This window comes from Rana temporaria, chromosome 1 (genome assembly GCF_905171775.1).
Source record: "Rana temporaria chromosome 1, aRanTem1.1, whole genome shotgun sequence".
In the NCBI taxonomy this organism is placed as follows: Eukaryota; Metazoa; Chordata; class Amphibia; order Anura; family Ranidae; genus Rana; species Rana temporaria.
The window spans coordinates 524,119,712-524,143,198 of record NC_053489.1 but is presented as its reverse complement, the minus strand read 5'-3'; the positions used below and the strand labels follow the sequence as shown (position 1 = coordinate 524,143,198).

Here is a 23,487-nt window from a genome sequence, read left to right as displayed (position 1 = left end):
GAAACCGGTGCATTTTTTTAAGCTTATGTGATATTTTTAATTGCACACAGGTGGTTTTCATTCAGCTAAGGAAGTGACTTCTAGAGGTAATTGGCTGCACTAGAGCTTTTCAGGGGTTTCACAACAAAGGGGAATATTGCTTAGACCCATTTCACACTGGGGCCCCGACCACATTATCGACAAAGCGCTGCTCATTTTAGCGGCACCTTAGTGTTGTTTTAGCGGTGCTTTTCGGCCACTAGTAGGGCGCTATAGTAGTTTTGGAAATTTTTTGTTGGTAATTAATTTGAATAACTATATGTTTAGAAATGTTGGACTTTGATTTATCACACTTTATAGACGATTTTTGTGAATTATCTTGCTATAAGTATAAGGGTGTAAATACAAAGCATTGACAAGGTAGAAACTCTACAGGAATCCATAATATAATACACTGCAGGTGTCTCTTCCTGGTGCATGTGTTGTAAATTAGTGATTCACCTGCAGTGAATGTTTGGGTCACATTCACTGCTTTAAAAATATTCCCATACAGCTTTACCTACAGACAGTTTTTTACAGTGACACTAGAACTTTTCCAGTGAGCCTCAAAGCAATACTAATGTTTTGAAATACATTTTAAAGCTGGTTTCTACATTTTGTAGTGTTTAGTAGCCAATTACATTGTGTTCTCTTTTAGGAAGCTGTTAAGCAGCCAGCAGTACATGAGATGAACCGAATGACTTCCTCTGACAGCCAGAGAAGAGATTCTAGATCTACAATGTTTCGAATTCCGGAGTTTAAATGGTCAATAATGCATCAGCGGCTACTAACGGACCTTTTATTTTCCATAGAAACTGATATTCAAATGTGGCGAAGGTATGTTTTTTTTGAATTTTCAGTATGGGTTGGACATTGCTTTATTTTTAAGTGTAGATACCTACATTATTAATTAATAATGTATATACATACATCATCTTGGGTACCACCTAAATAAAAAAATTAAAAATTGTGACTGTCTATGGGTCCAGTACGGATTCACTGACTTGTGGGTCAGTTGTGTGAGTACATGAAAACACATTTCTGGATTTTTTTGTATTTAGTATTTTCTATTTGATACAATCAAAAGGATCTAGGCTGAGATTTAAGCTATAATGTAACACTTGAACCTTTCAAATTTACATTCTTTGTAAGGAAAGAATGTTAGTATGCTTTGATGAAATAATTCTGCAGTTACTGGCCTCAAAGGTTCCCACTGTCAGATTTTTTTTTTTACTCTGGCTGTGGAATGAGCCTTTGCTTTTTTTATTGCATGCACAAGCTATGCTGTGTATATTACATAAGTCTAAGGCCCCGTACACACGACCAAACATGTCTGCTGAAACTGGTCCGTGGGCCAGTTTCAGCAGACATGTTCGGTCATGTGTAGGACCGAGCGGACAGAATTCCAGCAAACATTTGCCCGCCGGGCCTTTTCCCAGCGGACAAATATTCCTGGACTTGTTTTAAAACAGTCCGCTGGAATCCTGCCCGCTCGGACATGTTCGGTCGTCTGTACAGACCTACTGTACATGTTCGAGCGCCCGCCATCCCTCGCATGCGTCGAATGACTTTGACGCATGCGTGGAAGCATTTAACTGGCAGGCCTGCCCACTGGTTAGTACAGCCATCGTACAGAAATCCCCGGGCAGACATGTACGGTGAAAACGGTCCGGTGGACCGGTTTCATCGTACATGTTTGCCCGTGTGTACGCGGCCTTAGTTGTGAATCTCTTTGCCCTTTCTCACGAGACAGTGCCTAGTGAATACAATTGAATGGTCCAAAAGTGTTTATGGTCAGTGTCCTGCTGTATGGTGAACCGCTGAAATCTTAAAGTAGAACTAAACTTTCTCAATCAACACAAACTGTTTTTATACCTTTTAAAGTGCTTGTAAACTCCTAGTTTTTTTTTTCCTCTCTCTCCTTATTGGCTTACTGACTTTGACAGCAGCGGAAGCCAATGGCACCGCTGCTGTGTCTCAGCCAATCAGGAGGAGAATCTCGGAGGGCCAAGGAACTTGTAGACATTGCTGGAGAGAGATGGGTCTCAGGTAAGTATTAGGTGTTGGGGAGGCTGCTGCACACAGAAGGTTTTTTATGCATAGAATGCATTAAGATAAACCTTCTGACTTTACCACCCCTTTAAGTGGCTAGCTTTAGTAAATCGATAGGGGTTTATTATATTTACTTGTTTTGTTTGTGTTTTTATTTTTTTACATTTATTTAGTTGATTCCTGGTCTCTGGCTTAGGTCAATATGATGTCATACATCCCAGGAATCTTCAGGAGGGGAGGAAGGGCTTTCTTGGCTAAGCACACCTTACTGTCTGCATGATTTGAGATAAGGACAGATGGATTCCAGGAAGTAAATGCTACATGAATCATCTGCCTTTACTCAAGGTGGCCATGGTTAGAAATGCTAGGTGGTTCAAAAGAATCTCTGAACAAAACAAAGCATGAAGACATGGATGGATGGGCGAGTTTGCTTTGAATATTGCAAAATAATTGAATTGCAGTTTTTCATTTTGTGATACTCAGATAAAATTTAGTTCTGCTCCAAGTCTCTCGCAGACTAAAAGAAAATTTACTCTACAATTGCCATCAGTACTATAGTTTAATGATTAAAATTCAGGAAATGGACAGGATAGGTTATCTGTATGGGTCTCTGTTATATTCCATATCCTTATGTAATAGACAAGAAAGAGGAATTTGTCCCCTAAATTGGACTTTTGAGGCACTCGCGTATAGACACGTTATTCAAAAAAAAATATTAATTTATTATAAAGTACAACAATTTCATAAAATCACACATCAATGGAATGTGTACAATTCAGCATATAAATTCATATGAAATAAAAGACATTAATTATTACTGGATCTCCAGAGTGATGGAATTGTACACATTCCATTAATGCATGATTTTATGAAATTTTCACTTTGTTGTACTTTATAAAAAAATTATATATTTTTTTGAAAAACTTGTTTATAAGCGAGTGCCTCCAAAAGTCTAATTTAGGGGTCAAATCCCTCTTGAAAATTTAACAAAATGTCCATATTTTCGGGGTCCAATTGCTGACTAGATCAAATGTGTAGATCAAGGTATTGTTTTCTGTATTTGTTCGATTTCTTCAATTTTAAACAAATTCTTTGTATGTATGTCTTTGGTATCCTTGTGATTATTATTTTTTTGTATGACATCACAAAAGTAAGTCTATAAACTATGTATATATTATCTTGATTGTACAATACAGGACACAGGCAGAGTATTCATACACCATGGGTTCATAGGTGTGTACCTTCAGGTGACTGAACAGTGGCAAAAATTTGGTGGACACATTCCTCTAGGTGCCTCTTCTATAACATTATCCCACTCTGAGTCCTACATTTTGTTAATGTCTGAAGATGGTAGACTTTTTCTGCTTCATGGAGAAAATCACCCTCTGATTAAAGCAGATTTCCTTGTTTCAGTGAACTTTTAATAGTTTTGTTTTGGAGCAAGTTTGTCCAAACAAACATTTATTTACCTTCCTAACCGATGCAGCGACTGAACTCGTAGAATTTTTATGCAGCTTTGGCTATATACAATATACAGCGCCATGTTCCGACAGCGGAACGTAAAAACATTCTATCCCGCTCTTGGAATAAAATTTAGTTGGGATGAGCACTACTCTGCTTTGTATTTTATGAATCGTGATGTCATTCCACTCGCCTCTTTGCCTTTGTTTTCATGAATAGTACAAAGTTCCTTGTGTATAGCCCAACTTGTTATCCCCTGAAGGTGGTTTTAGCATTCCACTTCAATTAGGACATTGTCCTACCATGCTTATTTCTTGCTCCTAAAGCCTGGTGTACACTAATAGTTTTTATTTCTTTTAAACCTGGAAAATAAAATTCTCTACATTGCCTTTGGGGTAGTCGGAGCCATGAGAGTTTACCTTAAAGCCACTGCTCCAGTCAGACAGAAGGATTCCCTGTTTGTCCCCTCTTTGGAACCCATTGCATGATGGATAAGAAATTTGATCAAAAGAGCTTACATTCTGTAATATAGATCTTCTCCTGCACTTTTATGCGCCCATTCTACCAGATCAGTGGGAGTTTCCTAGGCATTTCAGTACCAAGTCTCTGTAGCCCAGTTGTGTAAGAAGACAGTCATCAGGTCTTCTGTTCATAATTTGTCAGCACCGTTTTGTTTGCCTTATTGTTGCCCACCATTCATAATCATTACTTGAGGACCTCCCATGGTGAAAAAATACTCTGCCTGTGTCATGTGAATGTATGATTAAGATATGGATGCAGACCACTCTCCCTTCTATCCCTCAGTTTTCTTTAAATTGCTTGCTACAAAACTGCAGACTCAGTGTGGTAGGGTTATAGTGAAGTCGCACAGGGGACATTTCCTCCTAAAGCTTTATCAGCATCCAATGCCCTGAAGGTACACGTCTATATGATGTATAAATTCTCTGCTTGTGTCCTGTACTGTGCTCCAAGACATGGAATTTATGGGCAAGTCAAAATTCCCTTTTTCCTTTCCCATGAGACATTGTTTACTGAATGTCCCAAATATTTTTTTCAGGCCAATTTCAGTCTCTTCGACTACATTCACATGGGCGTTTAACCACCGTGCGAATGCCAGCAGCAGGAATCTACTGATTTCTGCTGCTGTTTGACTAGCTGTGGCTGCTGACCTCAAAGTTTGTTCAGCAGTGATCTGCAGAAGTAATCGCTTTCTGTGTGAACTGCAATGAATAACTGCAGCCAGCCACCCACAACATATCATTGCAGTGTACAGGCTTGGCGGCTACAACTAGCCACTCAGTTGTCAAACGGAGCCGCAGGAATCGGCAAATGCAAATGTAGCTCTGGTGTAGCTTAGGAGAGTAGCGGGTACCTTGCAGTTAACCAATTATATCACGGTAAGGTGTCCAGAAAAGCGGCTGTTCCTCTTCTTTTTATTCTTATTGCTAATCATTATCAAGCTAGACCCATTTATTCACAGAATTAATAATTACTATGAAATTTATTTGCTTTTCTTTTTTTCTTTGCTACAGTCACTCAACAAAGACAATAATGGACTTTGTGAACAGCAGCGATAATGTTATTTTTGTACATAATACAATCCACCTTCTATCTCAAATAACGGACAACATGATTATGGCGTGTGGTGGTATATTACCATTACTTTCTGCTGCAACCTCTACTACTGTAAGCATGCCATTCTTTTATACATATGTCAGGCTATTGTATGAAATTTTTGTGTACACAATATGGTTTTAAGGAAATCTATAGTCCGTGTGTTACATTTTTTTCACATGAGTATGTGAATGTGTTGAGCAAAATGTAGAATGTATTAATGTGTGTTATTGTTGGTCATGACTGTATATTATGGGTCATTGGTGTAGGGTGACATTTTCCTATCATGTATCAAAATGTTCCTTTCGTTCCTTCAAGTCATGCTGCAGTTCCAGGACCCACAAACCTTCCAATTCCCTGGACACAGGGTTCAAAATGTCCATGGCAAACCAAAGGATCCAAGCCCCCAGATAAATTGGCCACTGCATGAAGACCAGCCCTTATTAGTTTCATATGAGGTAGTTGGGACATCTAATGGCTTTTGAAGAGATTTAGGAAGCTCACATTGCTGACACATGGGTGCAGTAGAAAGTATCATATAGAGTTTCACCTTCATCCTCCTCCCTTGATTTTTTGCTTTTTGTCTTGGCACCTTTTAGACCCCAGCCGTTAAAGGATTGTTGTATTGGGTTCTTGTTCCTGTTCTTCCCTCTCCTGAACGGTTTCAAGCTTTTTATTCTAACCTATCTACAGCCCTGAAACCCAAAAGACGTTCATTCCACCTTGGACTTAAAGGCCTTCAGTGTATTTATATGTGCTCAAAAATTTCTTATGGAATCTATTGACACAGTTATTGCCTCCCTTCATCAAAGAGCCTTTTTGGCAATTATTGACGTAAGGGACAAGTGTTTACATATTCCTATCATTCACTATTTAGTTTGTGGCTCTTTCCTTTTAGTTTTGCCTTGGCCCTGGGACAATTCTCAAAGGTGCTTGCACTACCTCTGGGCTTTCTTTACCTCAGAAGTATTGCAGTCATTAGGTACCTGGATTGTCTACTGCTGTGAGAGAAGACCTCCTTGACTTTGGACTCCAATGTGGCATCTCTGATTTCATCACATCACTTGGGGGTCTTTTTATAAAAGGTTTTAACATCACTTTCTCCAAGAATTTTCAAATTTTTCCAGTTAAATCCGATTAGAAAAATAAGATAATGCTGTGGGTTTCTTGTGTGAAAACCTTTTTTAAATCGGCCCTATAGAGTACTTGGGCCTTCTCCTGGATGCCCTTCAGGCCAAGGTCTTTCTGCCCTGGAAGAAGTTGATGAAGCTGTAAATTTAGATTCAACAAGTTCAATCCTGACATTCTCTGTAAAGTAGCATGCAATTTCTTGCACTGGTGTCGTCCACCTTGCAAGCAATTCTATTTGCTCAATTCAGCTTGAGAACCTTGTAAAAGAAATTTTTTATAATGTGGGACACATATCCATGGAAAATATTAATTGGTTTCACCCTTAAGCCATTATGTTTTTGTCATTTTTGTTTTTGTACACATTGATGACTGGCAGATTTATTTTCTTCCCTTGCACGGAAGAGTGCCATGATGCATGCCAGTGTTCTAGGTTGGGGGAGATTCTAGGCCCTCTGTTTTTAGGTTGCTGTTCCCATAAGGAAATTACATTTCTGTTCAACATCCTGGACTTATAACAAGTCGTCTGTCATTCTTCCCCTCGATTTCTGACTAATTATCCAGAATGTCCATCGGACAGTACTACAGCTATGGCCTACATCATAATTAATAATCTGTTGATTATTATAAAAAGAAACAAACAAATGCAACCCCAATTCCCCAAAAGTTGGAATACTGCATAAAATCTACATAACAGAATGCAATGTTTTTCAAATCTCATAAACCCATATTTTATTCACAACATAAAATATATCCAGTTTTTAAACTGAGCAAATGTAACATTTTTAGGGAAAATAATGTAATTTTGAATTTGAAGATTATAAAATGTAAAAAAAAAAAAAGTTGGGACAGGGCCATGTTTACCAGGGTTTTGACATAGTCTCTTCTAATGTCTAGGAGCTGCAGGAGTTTTAGGAGAGGAATGGGAGGTTTTTCTGGATCATGTTCAGAATGGCTTCTTTGCGTGATAGATCTTTATCTTACATTTTTGGATGTCATGGCCAACTGTGTTCACAGGTGGTTATTTTTGGAAGTATTCTTAAGCCCATCCAGTAAAGTCAAGCACAGCATTACGCCAGTTTTTAATACAGTTCAGTCTTGGGGGGGCCCCAAGATAATGTGCTTTAAGTTTTGCGTTTCGGCCCTTTCTTTTGTGCACAGTGATTTCTCCAGACTCAGAATCTTTTGATATTATGTACTGTAGATGATATATTACGTTGAGGAACATTATTTTGAAATTGTCCAACAATCTTTGGATGCAGCTTTTCACAGATTAATGAACCTCTGCCCATCTTTACTTCTGAGACACACTGACTCTCTAGGATGCCCTTTTTTATACCCACCAATGTTACTGACCTGTTGCCAATTAACCTAGTCATCAAAAATTTCCTCTAGCTCGTTGGTACTGGTTACTTTACCAGCTTTTTGTTGCCCTATTAAACTTTTTTGAGACTTGTTGCTGCCATTAATTTTAAAATTACATTTTTTTTCATAACTCCTTGCTGCCTGCCCACAGTAGATTTACTGGGTTGAACAAGCAGGCCTGCATGTTGTCACCTGTACGTCGTTGCCTGTCTTCTGCACATGCCCCCTGTGGACCCGTGCTGTGATTGGACGCAGCACGAGTTTGGCAGCAGATTTCAGCCAATGATTTTGCCTGAAATCAGCTGATCAGCTGTGTCCAATTGCACACAAAATTCTGTTACGGTTTCCAGGGTCACCCCCTTCGGATCGGCACACACTGTGATCCGCGGATTGCCGCGGCTCCGGAGCTATGCCGAAGCCGCAGCCTTTCCTAAACTAGGAAGAGAGACAACTGATTTGATTTACCAGCTACAGTACATTGGAATTGGATTGGATTGGAATAAATACTTATAGAGCGCCGAATGCGAGTTGTGAAACTCGCGTCTAAGCGCTTACCAACAAGCTGGGGGTATCCAGTTCCCAAGAGCAAAAAGAAGAAACTAGGACATCTAAGTAAAAGAGGGGAACAGACAAGAAATAAACAGAAATATAAAAAGAAGGGGGGGGGGGGGTTTCAGGGCACAAAAAGCCTATCCCTACTCCCTGACCATGGACCGCAGCCTGGGATTAAGGCAGCGTCCTGCTAAGGGCTTGGAAGGCCAAGTCTCTATCTGTAGGCTTGTGAAATTACATTACAGTACATTAAAGCGGAGGTCCACCTAAAATAAATATATTAAAAGCCAGCAGCTACAAATACTGCAGCTGCTGACTTAATAAATGTACACTTACCTGTCCAGGATGCCCGCGATGTCAGAAGCAGACCAATCGCTCGTCTCGGCTGCCCCCGCCGCCATCCTCGGTGAGGGAATCAGGAAGTGAAGCGTTGCGGCTTCACTGCCTGCCTGGTTCCCTACTGCGCATGCTTGAATCGCGCGGCGCGTCCTCACTGGTCCCCGCTGTGTTCTGGGACCTGTGTGTTTCCCAGAAGACAGTGTCGGGGGGGGGGGAGACATGGGAAGGGGCGTGGAGTCTATTCCCGGAAGTGGGTACAAATTCCTGTATTATACAGGTATCTGCACCCCCTTCCCCCCTGAAAGGTGCCAAATGTGACACCGGAGGTGGGGGGGAGGGTTCCGAAAAGCGGAGGTTGAGCTAAATTGAGTTCCAATCTAGTTTATGAGCCTTGGTGAGGGCTGAAGGCCCTGGTCTAATCTGATTTATGTCTGCCTTTCGCCCCCGTTTTTAAGTTGGGCAGAAATCTGAATAATCTTACCAGGAACTGTCGCTTTATGTGCAGCCCAAATTATGACCGGGGATATGGCATTATCTATATTAGTGCAAAACGTGTCCAGGATGCTATACTTAATTTCCGCACATCCAAAAAGGGTTGCTCAATAGTGGTGACTCATTGAGTCACTACTGATGAGGCTACGGAAAGCGAAATCAAAACCAAAGAATAGTCTGACCTAGAGTTTTTTTGAATAGTGGGCACCAAGGTGACTTAAACAAATATGTGGTGAATGCATGAATAAGTAAGTAATTCATTCACAGCAATCTGTGAACGAATGAACTACAACTACTATCTTTCACCACAGCAGGTGGCTTTTTGTTCTCAATGAACTGCAAGGGTGCTGGTGAGCGCTCTCGTGGTTCATTGATCTTCCTGCTCTCCAATAACTGTACCCATATGGGAGGTATGGACAGCCAGCTATACTGAGATTCTCCGAAGCCTGACGCCCCTGTGATCTGATGATCGCTCGAAGAAGAGGCGGGGCTAGGCAGGGGACCCGAGAAGTGGAGGAATGGGGCTGCTCTGTGGAAAACCATTGCACAGAACAGGTAAGTATATAACATGTTTGTTTTAAAAAAAAAAAAATACCTTTTTTAATATTCTTTTAAATAATTAAGTAGCTTAAAGTGGAGGTTCACCCAAAAACTTAGGGCCAGATCCTCAGAGCGAGTACGCCGGCGTATCTACTGATACGCCGGCGTACATTCAAATTACCCGCGTGAATCCTCAAACCAAGATACGACGGCATCTGGGTTCGATCCGACAGGCCTACGCCTTCGGACCGTAGATGCAATACTTCGGCGCCCGCTGGGTGGAGTTCTCGTCGTTTTCCGCGTCGGGTATGCAAATTGGCTATTTCCGTCGATCCACGAACGTACGCGCGGCCGTCGCATTCTCTTACGTCGTCTCTAGTCAGCTTTTTCCGGCGTATAGTTGAAGCTGGTATTTTGCGGCGTATAGTTAGACTTGCCATGTTAAGTATGGCCGTCGTTCCCGCGTCTAAATTTGATTATTTTTTTGGCGTAAGTGGTCCGTGAATCGGGATGGACGTATAACTCACGTCTAAGTTAAAAAAAATGACGTCCTAGGGACGTCATTTAGCGCAATGCACGGCGGGAAATGTAGAAACGGAGCATGCGCAGTTCATTCGGCGCGGGGACGTGCTTCATTTAAATTAAACACGCCCCCTAATCGCCGATTTGAATTCCGCCGCCAGAGATACACTACGCCGCCGTAACTTACGGCGCAAATTCTTTGGGGATTCGAAATTACGCCAGGTAAGGTACAGCGGCGTAGCGTATCTCTGATGAGCTGCGCCCATCTATTTCTATGTGGATCTGCCCCTCAATTTTTAACATTAGATTGACAGGCTTCAACATTAGATAGACATTAGATTGACAGATTTTAACATTAATTGACAGGCTTCCGACGGTCGCATGCATCACGATTTTCTGAAAGTAGCCGAACGTCGGTGCGCAGGCGACGTATAGAGCCGCACCGACGTTCGGCTTCTTTCGGCTTCTCGTGACGCGATGTATGCGACCGTCGGAAGCCTGTCAATCAAATAGGAAGGCCCAGTCCCGAAGACCATACCCGGAAGCGGCGGAGAAGATCTATCTCTAAAACGGTAAGTACTGCTTCGATTTAAAAAAAAACACCCGATTCCCCTCGACAAAATGAGCCTCAATCTAATTTTAAAAATTGTTTTTCGGGTGAACTCCCGCTTTAACTATGTGGGTAATGTCCTTAGGAAATCTTTGAGTTGTGCCTTGGCAGGGTTAATTTTGTCTTAACAGGAATCCAGTGCAATGTTAGAATCATCCCCACAATTAGTTCCTTCCAGGTGGGGCAATAAAGTGCGAAACATATCAGAAAAGAAAAGGCTTGACCATTATTTGGGGCATATTAGGAAACAAAGAGCACAAAAGTATTCCCACAAGACTCTTCCCTCAAGGAAAACGTCTGCAGGATCCGTCACTTCAGTGATAAGGGAAAAGGAGATAGCCAATGCCTGAGTCTTATCTATTAACTAAGTAAAACACTGGATAATGCCTTTGGTGAAAAGGGGGTTTGTAAGAGACCAGAAAGTGAATTAAAAGCACATCGGCTTGTTGGAAGTTATGATATTGAAACCCACAGTGTGTGTGTGTGTGTGTGTGTGTTTATATGTACAGTGCCTTGCAAAAGTATTAACCCCCCTTGGCATTTTTCGTGTTTTGTTGCCTCACAACCTGGAATTAACATGGATTGTTTGAGGATTTGCATCATTTAATTTACAGAACATGCCCACAACATTTGAAGATTTTATTTTTTTTATTTTTATTGTGAAGCAAACAACAAATAGGACAAAATAACAGAAAAAGTCAATGTGCACAACTATTCACCCCACTAAAGTCAATACTTTGTAGAGCTACCTTTTGCGGCTATTACAGCTTCAAGTCGCTTTGGATAAGTCTATGAGCTTGCCACTGGGATTTTTGCCCATTCCTCCTTGCAAAACTGCTCCAACTCCTTCAAGTTGAATGGTTTGCGCTTGTGAACAGCAATCTTTAAGTCTGACCACAGACAGATTTTTTCAGGTCTAGGTTTTGACTAGGCCATTCCAACACATTTACGTTTCCCCTTAAACCACTCAAGTGTTGCTTTAGCAGTGTGTTTGGGGTCTTTGTCCTGCTGGAAGGTGAACCTCCGTCCTAGCCTCAAATCACACACGGAAGGGGTACAGGTTTTGCTCAAGAATATGCCTGTATTTAGCACCATCCATCTTTCCCTCAACTCTGACCAGTTTCCCAGTCCTGACTGCTGAAAAACATCCACACAGCATGATGCTGCCACCACCATGATGCGCCAGACATGGCGTTTTCTTTGATGGCCAGAAAAGTAAAATTTTAGTCTTGTCAAGCACCTTCCTCCATACATTTTGGGAGTCTCCCATATGCCTTTTTGCAAACTCAAAACGTGCCATTTAGTTTTTTGCTGAAAGTAATGGCTTTCTTCTGGCCCCTCTGCCATAAAGCCCAACTCTATGGAGTCTTATGTACAGATACTCCAGTCTCTGCTGGGAAACTCTGCAGCTCCTCCAGGATTACCTTGGGTCTCTGCGCTGCCTCTGATTATTGTCCTCTTTGCCCGAGTTTTGGTGTGCGGCCATCTCTTGGCAGGTTTGCTGTTGTGCCATGTTCTTTCCATTTGGTTATGATAGATATGATTGGCTCCTAGGGATCATCAAAGATTTGGATATTTTTTTATAACCTAACCCTGACTTGTGCTTCTCAACAACATTGTCCCTTACTTGTTTGGAGCGTTACGTGGTCTTCATGGCAGTGTTTGGTTAGTGGTGCCTCTTGCTTAGGTTTTGCGTCCTCTGAGGCCTTTCAAAAAGGCATGTATATGTAACGACAGATCATGTGACACATAGATTGCACACAGGTGGACATCACTTCACTAATTATGTGACTTCTGAAGGTGATTGGTTGCACCAGAGCTTTTTATGGGCTTCATAACAAAAGGGGTGAATACATACGCACATGCTAATATATATATATACATATAATATTCTTACCAGTACTCTTCAAATCCCAGAATTGTGCAAGCCAACCATTCCAGAGCTGTTCTAGAGATAGAAAAGCTTCTAGCTGCATAAGAAGTGTCTTCTAGCTCTGAAAGTAGAAAAAGTAGTATGAAAAGGAGGAACACATGGACAATTCAAGACACATAGGCATACACCAAGAAAAGAGCAGGGCATGTGAAATGAGCCGAGGCCCAATAACTAAGTGGCAACGCAAAATGGGGAGGCACAACAATTGTAGCTGGCCTATGCCATTCAACCATAATCAAATTGTATAACAGATGTATCCAAATCATATGAACTTATTGGTAAGATATACGTAACAAGAGTAAACCTTTTAGATGGAGACTATTTAGCCCCTGTCCCAAAAGGCACCAAGCGTTTTGCTGAACTAGCTAAAATGATACCTTTTCATAACATGGTACATGTTCCACTCTATTTAGGGTGGAACCAGCTCCTGCAGCCTCTTCCCCCACTCCTAGCAGTTTGACAGTGGGTCGGAGATTTCCTCTCTGCACACGCTGTCAGAATTTAAAACCGGGAGACCGTTTCCTGTGCAGGAATAGACTGAAACTACTGTCGGCCACCATGGCTAATGGTTTGTAGTTCTGAAATTAAAGATTTCAGGGTAGATTAGAGTCCTGTGGGTGATTAATTTTGAATTGTTGTCATATTGGTGAGAGAGACCGGGAGTTGGGACACAGTCCCAGATGGATAGTTAAATGGAATGGATCTCAGATTAGCTTCTTGTGAAATAATGCCCATTCTTCCCAGTAGATCCTCACCCACTGGGAAGGAAACCATGGAACAGATTTTGTTAGAAAATATGATATGCTATGGAAAAGCTTATATGTATTTAATCTCCTTGTGGGTGAGTGCCAGAAGCAAGGGTTTGAGGGCCCTGCCCTTCCGAATAGTGAACTATCGGCAAACACTTGTGTGACATGTCCCATGATAGATACATTGGATGATTCTCTAGATTTGTTTATCACTTGTTCTTTGCTCCTGTAGTAATGAGGCTTTACAGTTATGTCCCTGGGTGGGCCATTTGCATCGACTGATTGCAGGACTCGATAGGCCCTATCGAACTTCAACCGATGATCCAGGAGCTATTGGAGAAAGAAATGTGCTATAGTGTTCATAACCTTGAGAGACTCAGGGAGGCCACCAATTTTAAAGTTGCAACGTCTGCCTTTTTCAAGATCATCCAGCTTTGCCAGACCTTGATTTAATTTCTTGTGCAAGTCCTCAATGCTCTGCATGTTTTGACTAATTGAGAAATGGTAGCGTCCAGTTTACGTCCTGTATTTTCAATCTGGATGCCCAACTCTCGGCTTTAATGTTGGTTGTAATCTGCATGGGTATTTTGGACAGGCCCTTCTCAATGAAATGCAAGATTTTATGAAACAGTTGGTGTCCCATATCATCAGAGTGAGAAGCACTCGCTCTGGGATAGCAGGCCTGCTAGGAAGATGAGTGTGCCAATAGATAAATCATCCAGAGTCCTCTCTGTCAGAGCTTTAGTTGAAGCCAGGGACTTTCTGTCAGGAGAGGATTCACTTACTGGGGATGAGCACTCAGGATGGAGGGTCAGTGCTGCTGTACTGTCCTACGTTTCCTTCACTACCTCTGAGCCATGTGGCTGTGGCTGGGTTGCGACTGCCAACCTTCCTTCTGCAGCTGAGGAAGGGGATATCCTGCGGTCAGGAGTGGGCTTGTCTCTCGGTCCCTTAAGTTATCGGGTAATACAGAAGCAGATATGGGAAGCTACTCTACTACCAGGCATTTTGTCCTAACGGTAGCATTAAAAATGTCCATTGTGCATGAGGCCTTTCTTGTATATTAGTGCAGACTTCTGGTAAAATCAATGAGCCAATCACACAAGTGAAAAATTATATATTTGGTATTTTTACGGGAAAGTGGGGTTACCTTTTTAGCCTAGTTTCACACTTGTGCGATGCAGGAACCAGCACGATTGAAGCGCCGGTTCCCGCATCACATTTCTCCCGCAGGCAGTTCACTCTGCCCTCTGCGAACCACTGCAGGTGTCGATACATTGTTAATGAAAACCTCAGATTGGTTCACAGATCGCAGTGCGAACTGTGAACTTGCACAGGAATCGAATTGCATAGGTGAGAACACCCATGCGATCTGATTTCAGTGTGGGGGGGGGGGAGTGATTTCTGTTTTCAGTGTGCGGATTCAATGCAAGTTTTCAGCCATAAAACTGACTGAACTCGCATTACAGACATCGCATGTGATCTGCCCCGCAGTGTGGGTGTGAATTACATGCGATGTCTGTGTTCTCACAAATGTGAACCTAGGCTTAATGTTCACATTTTGTTGCATCTATATACAAATTAGAAAACGTCTGCTTATTTTCTTGAATGCATATAAGGATGCAGCTGTTTAGATAGCCTGCTAGCTTGCTGATCACAAGAGGCTTCTTGAAGCTGCATTAAAAGAATTCAAAAGCTGCATTTGGTTTGAAATCCACTGGATTGTTGCATTTGTTTTTGTACATGTTCTTTATAATTTGACACTATTCATAATGTACAGTTAATAATTGTATATTGTTGGTTTTCTTCTCTCTTGGAGCAGTCTAGAATTTCTGTTTGCAAGTAAAGCCATACAACCATAAAAAGCTGTTTTGGATTTATTTTTTTGTTTCAGCATGAACTGGAAAATATTGAACCTACCCAAGGTCTTTCTATAGAAACAGCTATAACATTCCTTCAGAGAGCAATAAGTCTTGTAGATGTCCTTATTTTTGCAAGTTCATTGGGCTTTACAGATATTGAAGCTGAAAAAAATATGTCATCTGGGGGCATCTTACGGCAGTGCCTTCGATTAGGTAAGCTCATCATAAAGCATATGTATTCATATATTAAACATTTCTAGCAATGATCTTAGAGTATACTTTGTGGCTATGAAATGTTGCTAACTGAGAGTCGCCTGCATTTTCTGCTGCTGTAGATTTGCCTGCATGTCAAAAATGCAATTGATATTCATGACATATGGTTAACCAGCAAGGAAGCAGATTAACAGTTTGTAACCATACAGACCTGTCCAAGGTCTCCTAAGCACTTCAAGTGATTGTAAACCACCTTCTTTTTAAATAATATACATATTATACTTGCCTGCTCTGTGCAATGGTTTAGCACAGAACAGCTTAGTTCATCCTATTCTGCCGCCCCCCCCCCCCCAGCGCTCCTGGCTTCACCTCTTTAGCAAGTGCCCCCATAGGGAGCCCCTTCATACGGGGGCACCCGTGCAGGCTCGATCCCAAGTTGCACTGCCTGCTTTTATAAACAAAGACAGTTCGGCCCTGCCCCCTACTTTCTCTAAACCAGTGGCCAATGGCTCCTGCTTCCATCAATCTGCCCTATGAGGAGGGAGATGGCAAAGACAGCTGCTGGGCTCAGATAAGTATAAGGAAAGGGATCGATCCGGTGGCACAGAAGGTTTACTTTAATGCAGAACACGCATTGGGGTAATAACGCCTTAAGCCTGTAGAAGCACTTTCACCTTTCTATGCCAGAGGACAAATAGAGTGGACAGACTGTGTAAATGAACCCTGAGAAAAGGTTTTGGTAAAATTGCACACTACTTTAGTTTACGGACTGTTTTAAACAAAGCAATACCACTTGTAGAACATGCAAATAAAGTGTATTTGACACTTTTTGAACATGTATTAGTGTATTTAACCCTTTTTGCTACCAGGCCCTAAACTCCACTCCAGGCATACATTTTAGTACAACGCAGTGCGTTACAATGTGCGGTAACATGATACAATGCGCCTCTACACGGTGTTGAATGAATGTAATTTGAAAGAACATAATATAATAATAAAAAATCAGATACTGCAATGCTTTGCATTGACAGACTGCAATATTTGTGTGCAAAGCATACCAGCGGCCACAGGTTATATGCACCATAAAGTGGTCTATCGCTGTGTTTGTACACTGCAATGCACCAATGCATATAAAGTGTATTACCGCAATGTTTGTAGTGCACATGTTTATTGTGTGTGTGTGTTTTGGAGGATGTTTTTTTAAGCCTCATTCACATGACCAAAAAGGGTTGTAAGTAGAGGCTGCAATGTTCTGCTATAAGTCCATGATTGCTGAAGTGACCATGAACTTCGGAGGAGGAATGCAGCCCACGTCTGGCATGCTGGAAGCCTTTCTCTGTTGCTTTAATGCCATATGTCGGTTGCTGCAAAAGGTTTGAGATGTCACAAATGTACAGAAACTGAGATATTAGATATATGCATACTGTAATGTTCACTGCCATGTTAGGCAAAATGAGGTGCAAAATAAACAGTTCTTTGTTAATGGGGTTTTTAAACAGTCGCTGTCTGACCTCTATGCCACCCCATAATTTCTTCTTCTGATTGCCAAGAATGTTTGTAATTTTCCATAAAGACGTGTTTTTTTTTTTTTTTTTTATATATATTGATATGAATCAGTTCATAAAAAATTATGTATTTTGTTTAATGTCTATTAAAAGTAGCAGAACATGCTGGTCTTTTCACTGTAAATCATAAGTTATTTGGAGGCTTTTGTGAGCAGAGAATTATTTATTTATTTTTCATTTTAGTTTGTGCGATTGCTGTTAGAAATTGTCTGGAGTGTCAGCAGCACTTGCAATTAAAATCCACAGGAGAAAATATGAAAAACCAGAAGGCAATTCATGGCCTGGTGGGAATAGCAAAGTCTGCTGCAAAGGTAATGTCTCTGTGCAAGGCATGGCATGGCACGGTACTGTGTGTTTCTCATTAAGGTCCAAACAAAAAGGACTATGTGTGCTCAGAGAATTCATTGATCCCAGAAACTTGCTTAGCCATATAACCCCATGTTGAGCAAACCTGTTTCATAGTGACACTGAAAGTATTGTCGACTAATCATAACATTAAATTGGCAGCTTGCTTTTTATAATCATTCCTATTATTGGTAGCTTGCTTTTATAGTAATTTGGATTGTGTGAGGAAACTGGTGTACCTAGAGGAAATTGACAAATATAAAAAGGACATAAAACCTCCCTGGAAAAAAAAAACTGTCCTTAGTTGAAATGTATTTACCAGACCTTTTCTCTTTGCAAGGTTTGGCTACTTATCACTAAGTCACAGAGATAAAAAAAAGTATCAGTTTATGCTTAAAAATAGCAAATGATGATGTTGCATTGTGGTTGTGTAGGGTTATCATAATGCAGCAAGCACAGAGCACACACAGAGCATTGCAGCATGCAACACATGATTTGCACTGCAATAAAATAAGATGTGGAGCAAAAGTATTCCCAAATCCTCTTCCAGTACAGTATATGAGAGTGAAGCTCAACCTACCTAAAATAGGAAACCTATCATCCACAATCAATAAGTCACCTAGAGTCCTTGTTTCCTCTGGACTAACAGGAACATCAAAATGCATTATTTTCCTTTAGGCCTTCAGGGTGGTTGCAGGAGACTCCCAGTATATCCCCCCCCCCCCCATGATTTCAGGGAGAGTGGACCTAGAGAGGATGCATCTGTTGGCTTTTCTGAGCTACAATTGTTGTTATCCTATTTGTGGAACCTTTCCTCTCTATTATCACCTTGGTTTTCCCCAAGGTTTCTTGTTTGCCTGAGGAGAAACAACTATCCTTGTGGGGACAGAGGCTCGGGTAGAGCCCTCCCTTGCTCACATTTGGTCAAGCCACAAGTCCTTCACTATGTTGGTTCAGGAGATGTGGTGTAGGGGGAGCACTCTTGGCCAGCTAATACCCTGATGTACTTTGCTGATTGTTGTGGATGCACCATGGTCACTGGCATCCCTGAATCTTTTTGGGGGGTAGGGGGGTAACACGGGTCTGCTGAGCCAAGTGGTGCACTTACACTGTGAGGGCAAGGGTGGCATTCGGTAACATGGGGTGGGTTTTCCTGAATGAGCAGCAGTGTGTGCATGACTCCTCATAACATATTTGCAATTAACAATGATTCAGTACACCAGGGCCCAGTCCTACACGAACAAGTACCAATGCACGGTTTGGATGAGAGAAAAGAAGCTGGGATAGCCGCACTCCAAAAAAACTCCTCCTTTAATTAAAAATCACAAAACACATACCACAGCAAAAAACAGCACAACAAAAGAAAAGCTGACGTTTCGCACTATGCCTTAGTGCTTATTCATAGCTCACGGTTTAGTGATTGGTTGGCAATCTAGTAATTTTTGAGATAGAATTTATCCATAGTGAATGTAGGACTCATTTATTCACCTTTTTGTACACCCAGAGCTCATATAGTCGCCCTTTTTGTACTCTGTTGGACAGTGACATTATTTTTAAGACCATGTTGCAAGTAGCAGTTTGACCATATCAGGAGCTGCAGTGGAAATCCTGGTTTAGCTATCACAGGATCCTACTGTAGGTTTTTACCAAGATATAGTTCTTATAGTAGATTGTTGGGTCTGAATAAAATTCAGCTAAGCTAAGGTTTAGGAACTGGTGATTCCTTCCCTTTTTTCAACCCTATCCTAGGATAGTAAGTAACGTTTTCAAGCTTAGATTAGCTCAGAGCAAACCTTAAAGCGGTGGTTCACCCTCCATAACAACTTTTTAGCATAAAATTCGGCATAGTAGCGCGAGCTACAGTATGCCTGTCTTTATTTTTTTATCCCCGTACTCACTGTGCACTCGTAGATACAAGATTACGACTCCCCGCGGGGAATGGGCGTTCCTATGAAGAGGAAAGGGGATTGACGGCCGGCTCTGGCACGTCACGCTCCCCGAAGACAGCCGGAACAGGTCTCGGCTCTTCACGGCGCTATACGACGCCTGCGCACAGACTATGCGCAGGCGCCGTGAAGCGCCAAGTCCTATTTCGGCTATTTCCGGAGAAGCGTAACGTGCCAGAGCCGGCCGTCAATCACCTTCTCTCTCCATAGAAACTCCCATTCCCCGCTGGGAGTCGTAATCTTGTATCTACGAGTGCACAGTGAGTACGGGGATAAAAAAATAAAGACAGGCATACTGTAGCTCGCGCTACTATGCCTCATTTTATGCTAGAGGGAAAAAAATATTTTTTTTTTTATTAATAGGGTGAACCCCCGCTTTAAGAAATGTGAACGATGGAAGCCATTTGGTTGCTAGGATGTCCAAGAACACCATAGGCATGTGGATTCGATTCAACTTTTCGGTGTATACTGTACATCATTTTAAAAGTAGAATCTTCCAGTGGATTTCCAGTGAATCTTCCTCTGCATTGACAAAATAATTAGTGGTTTGTCTCTACAGTGCTGTCACCTGGTCCAATTTTCATATGGTGGTTTGATACATCAGAAGTGTCCTGCTCTCCTGTCAGCACTAAAGTCAGCCATATACCGTTTTTCTTCAGCCAGGTGGGCTGAATGGAAAAAATAATAATTAAACGACTGATCGAAATTTGGTGGTTTTCCTATCTGACAAGGTGTATTTTGATCAGTATATGGCCATCTTAAGGCTTGAGGAATAGATCCTAAAAGCAGTAACCCCACCCTAATAGGTATTTCTAACTTGTCCTTTCATACGCTGTCCTGGAAGATGATTTGGGAAAACTGAGTTGATTGTCTGTCTGGTAACTCACTAATGGGAATCTTCTAGGACAACAGGGATTTCTTTCCTATATTCTGTGTTGTTATGTGCTATTGTATTATTACATTGGTTGCCTTTTGGTTCTTGCTTAATACTGGAGAGTCTAGGTGACTATGCTTTCTTAATTGTGGGTGATGTTTTCCCTGTTTTAGGTAGGCAGAGCCTCTCTTATGCTGTCCTGGAAGATTCCAGGAAATTTAACTCACTGTTTTCTCCTGCATTGAGGGGCAGGTGCACTAGAAGCCCAACTTCGGACAAAACAGTTTTCCCTGCTTTGGGGCTGTGCATGCACTGCACAGGTTACCTGCTTGTTTTTGTCTAGGGGAGAGGAGAAAGGAGGTTTACTCACCTAATCCTCCAAACCTCCCAGCACAAGATGGGTCCAGCACTCCCCTACACTCCAGTGGTCTCGAATTGTGGACTGCTCTTGAGGTTGTCAAGCACAGAGTAGGCTCCATAGACCAGGAACAATCCGCTGGATCGTGGGGGAGCACCGTGGAGTGAAAAATTGGACGAGCAAAAGCTTTCTCCTCACCCCTTCCTCTGGACGGGAAGACAGTTATTGAGCTGCAGCAAATGTTGGTGACCTACAAGGACACGGATTGGCGTGCTTGTAGTTCATTAGGAAATACAAACCTTCTGCCCCAGTAGAAGACCAGACTTCTAGTTCATTCACAGATCTCTGTAAATGAATGATGTGGCAGTGTGGGTGGAGCCCTGCACAGCCGCGATGTTTTGTAAAATGTAACGGGCCAAAGGATGAACCCCCACCTGCTGTCACAGGTAAGTGGGTTGAGTTTGTGTGTGTGTGTGGGGGGGGGGGGTGTTGTGACCATGTTACTCTCTAAATAAGGGTGTAAACCTGTTCAAAGGTGTGAACTTGGCCTTTAAGAATAAGATTTTGTCAGTCCTGGCCCCAAACGCTACCTGCATGCTCTCCGTGTGCTTGCATGGTTTTTCTCCCACACCTCAAAGACATGCTGGTAGGTTAAATGGTTTCTGCTTAAATTCACACCAGTGTATGTGTATGTATGCATATGAAATACAAAACAGAGGTTGTCAGATCCCTGAACAGGGGCCGATGTAAATGTACAGTATGCAAAGTGCTGCATAAATTATTGGCGCTATATAAAGGCCTGTAAAAATTAAGTAAAATATTTCTTTACCCAGTTAAGTATTTGGAAAGTTTTAGTGCGAGGGTGGTGCTGATTTTTTTTTTTTTCTAAAAAAGATTTTATGCAGTCAGTTTTTGTACATGGGTTGCACTACAGATCTATTAACTGGAGTGAAAAGAGAAACTTCAACTTAATATTGGTATTAATGGTGGGGGGGTTACTAAGGCATGTCAATTAATTTAACAACACTGCTGTGGTGTTTTATTTTTTTTTGTATATATGTTTTCAGAGTCCAGTTGACATACTGACAGGTGGAATTTCTCCCGTCCGAGACTATGACAGGCTTCTACAGGACATGGATATTAACAGACTGCGAGCTGTGGTCTTCAGAGATGTGGTGAGTGGAAGATCAATACCTGAGTTCTATATTACCTTTGAAATGTGTTTCTTATGTTGGTGTTACAGGAATTTCCAAAGTTTATTCACTTTAACATATTCTTGCTTCATATATTACCTTCTTTTTTTTGTTTTCTGTTTTTTTGTAAGATGACCATATAGAAAAAAGGGTAATCATATTTACAGGCAAAACTCCCTCAGGTTTGTGCACCTTCCACAAAGACCCTAAAAACAAGCTGTTGCCCTACTAAGCCTCCATTCACACCTGAGCATTTCCCTATTCGCTCTTCTGATCCTCTGTGCTCCTAGACTGGTCCCGACAGTGTCGCCTACCCTAGGCTCCAGCGGTCTAAGGTCTCGCATCATCAAGACCAGTGCAGGCTCCATAGCCCTTCATTGCATATGATGAAGCTGAGGATTGGGTAATAGACTGAATGAGTAATTAACCCTTGTAGTGAGGATGCAGTCCAACTGCAAACATGTATATACAAGTTTTCTGGAGCTGGGCTTTAGGACTCTGAGTAAGTCCTTGATGTATAGATAGCACTTTGTACTGTTAGGCCTTGTACACACGATCGAATATCTGATGGAATCTAATCCGATGGATTTTTTCGTTCGGATATCCGTTGAAGCTGACTTTCATCAGTCTTGCCTACACACCATCAGTCAAAAATCTGACCGTGCCTAAACGCAGTGACGTAAAACACTACAACGTGCTGAAAAAATGAAGTTCAATGCTTCCGGGCATGCGTCGACTTGATTCTGAGCATGCATGGATTTTTGACTGATGGACTTCCACACAGACGATCATTTTTTTCTATGAATTTATTTATCCATAGGAAAAATTTAAAGCGCGTTCTATTTTTTTTTTTTCACCGAGGGAAAACAAACCAATGGGGCCCACACACGTTCGGTTTGTCTGATGAAAACAGTCAATCGGTCTGTTTTCATCGGACAAACCGATCGTGTGTACAGGGTTTCACACCAATGAATTTTCCACTGGCATCTACCTGCTGATGCTCCTGCTTTACAAGAGCAATGTGGAAATCCCATCTTTTGTCCCTGCTACACTCCTACATTTACATGGTCACCTCTGGATATCTGATCCTTTTCAGTTCAGCTGCAGTAGCAGCCATCAGCTTGTGCAGGTTTTGTTAAGCTGGCAACTGGCCTCAACGTGAAATTGATGAGGCAGCTCCATAGCTGCCAATCACTTTCACAGAGCCAGCAGTGCAGTGCAAATTTTTGGTCTCATCTGACCAAAACACCTTCTTCCACATGTTGACTGTGTACCCCACATTGCTTCTCACAAACAGGACTTCTTATAGCTTTCTTTTAACAATTACTTTCTTCTTGCCACTCTTCCATAAAGGCTATAATTGTGGAGTGCACGACTAATAGTTGGCTTGTGGACAGATTCTCCCACCTGAGCTGTAGATTTCTGCAGCTCCTCCATAGTTACCTTGGGCCACTTGGCCTCTTAATGCTCTCCTTGCCCAGCCTGTCAGTTTGTAGACGGCCATGTCCTAGTAGGGTTTCAGTTGAGCCATACTCTTTCCATTTTCAGATGATGGATTGAACAGTGCTCCATGAGATGTTCAAAGCTTGGGATATTTTATTTTTATAGCCTAACCCTGCTTAAAACTTCTCCACAACTTTATCTCTGACCTGTCTGGTGTGTGCATTGGCCTTCATGATGCTGTTTTGTTCTCCAATGTTCTCTTCCAAACCTCTGAGGGCTTCACGGAACAGCTGTATTTATATTGAGATTAAAT

General features: G+C 41.8%; 1 protein-coding gene across 2 annotated transcripts in view; it reads left to right on the top strand.

Annotated features, from left to right (window-relative positions):
* Positions 1-23,487, top strand: part of LRBA (LPS responsive beige-like anchor protein) — a 789,979-nt gene that overhangs the window by 146,531 nt on the left and 619,961 nt on the right. For both annotated transcript variants that reach the window (XM_040331890.1, XM_040331889.1), the window contains exons 23-27: positions 677-855; positions 5,064-5,217; positions 15,270-15,450; positions 17,199-17,326; positions 21,606-21,713. In XM_040331890.1, the coding sequence (XP_040187824.1) occupies positions 677-855; positions 5,064-5,217; positions 15,270-15,450; positions 17,199-17,326; positions 21,606-21,713 (750 nt within the window). The remainder of the gene's footprint in view (positions 1-676; positions 856-5,063; positions 5,218-15,269; positions 15,451-17,198; positions 17,327-21,605; positions 21,714-23,487) is intronic.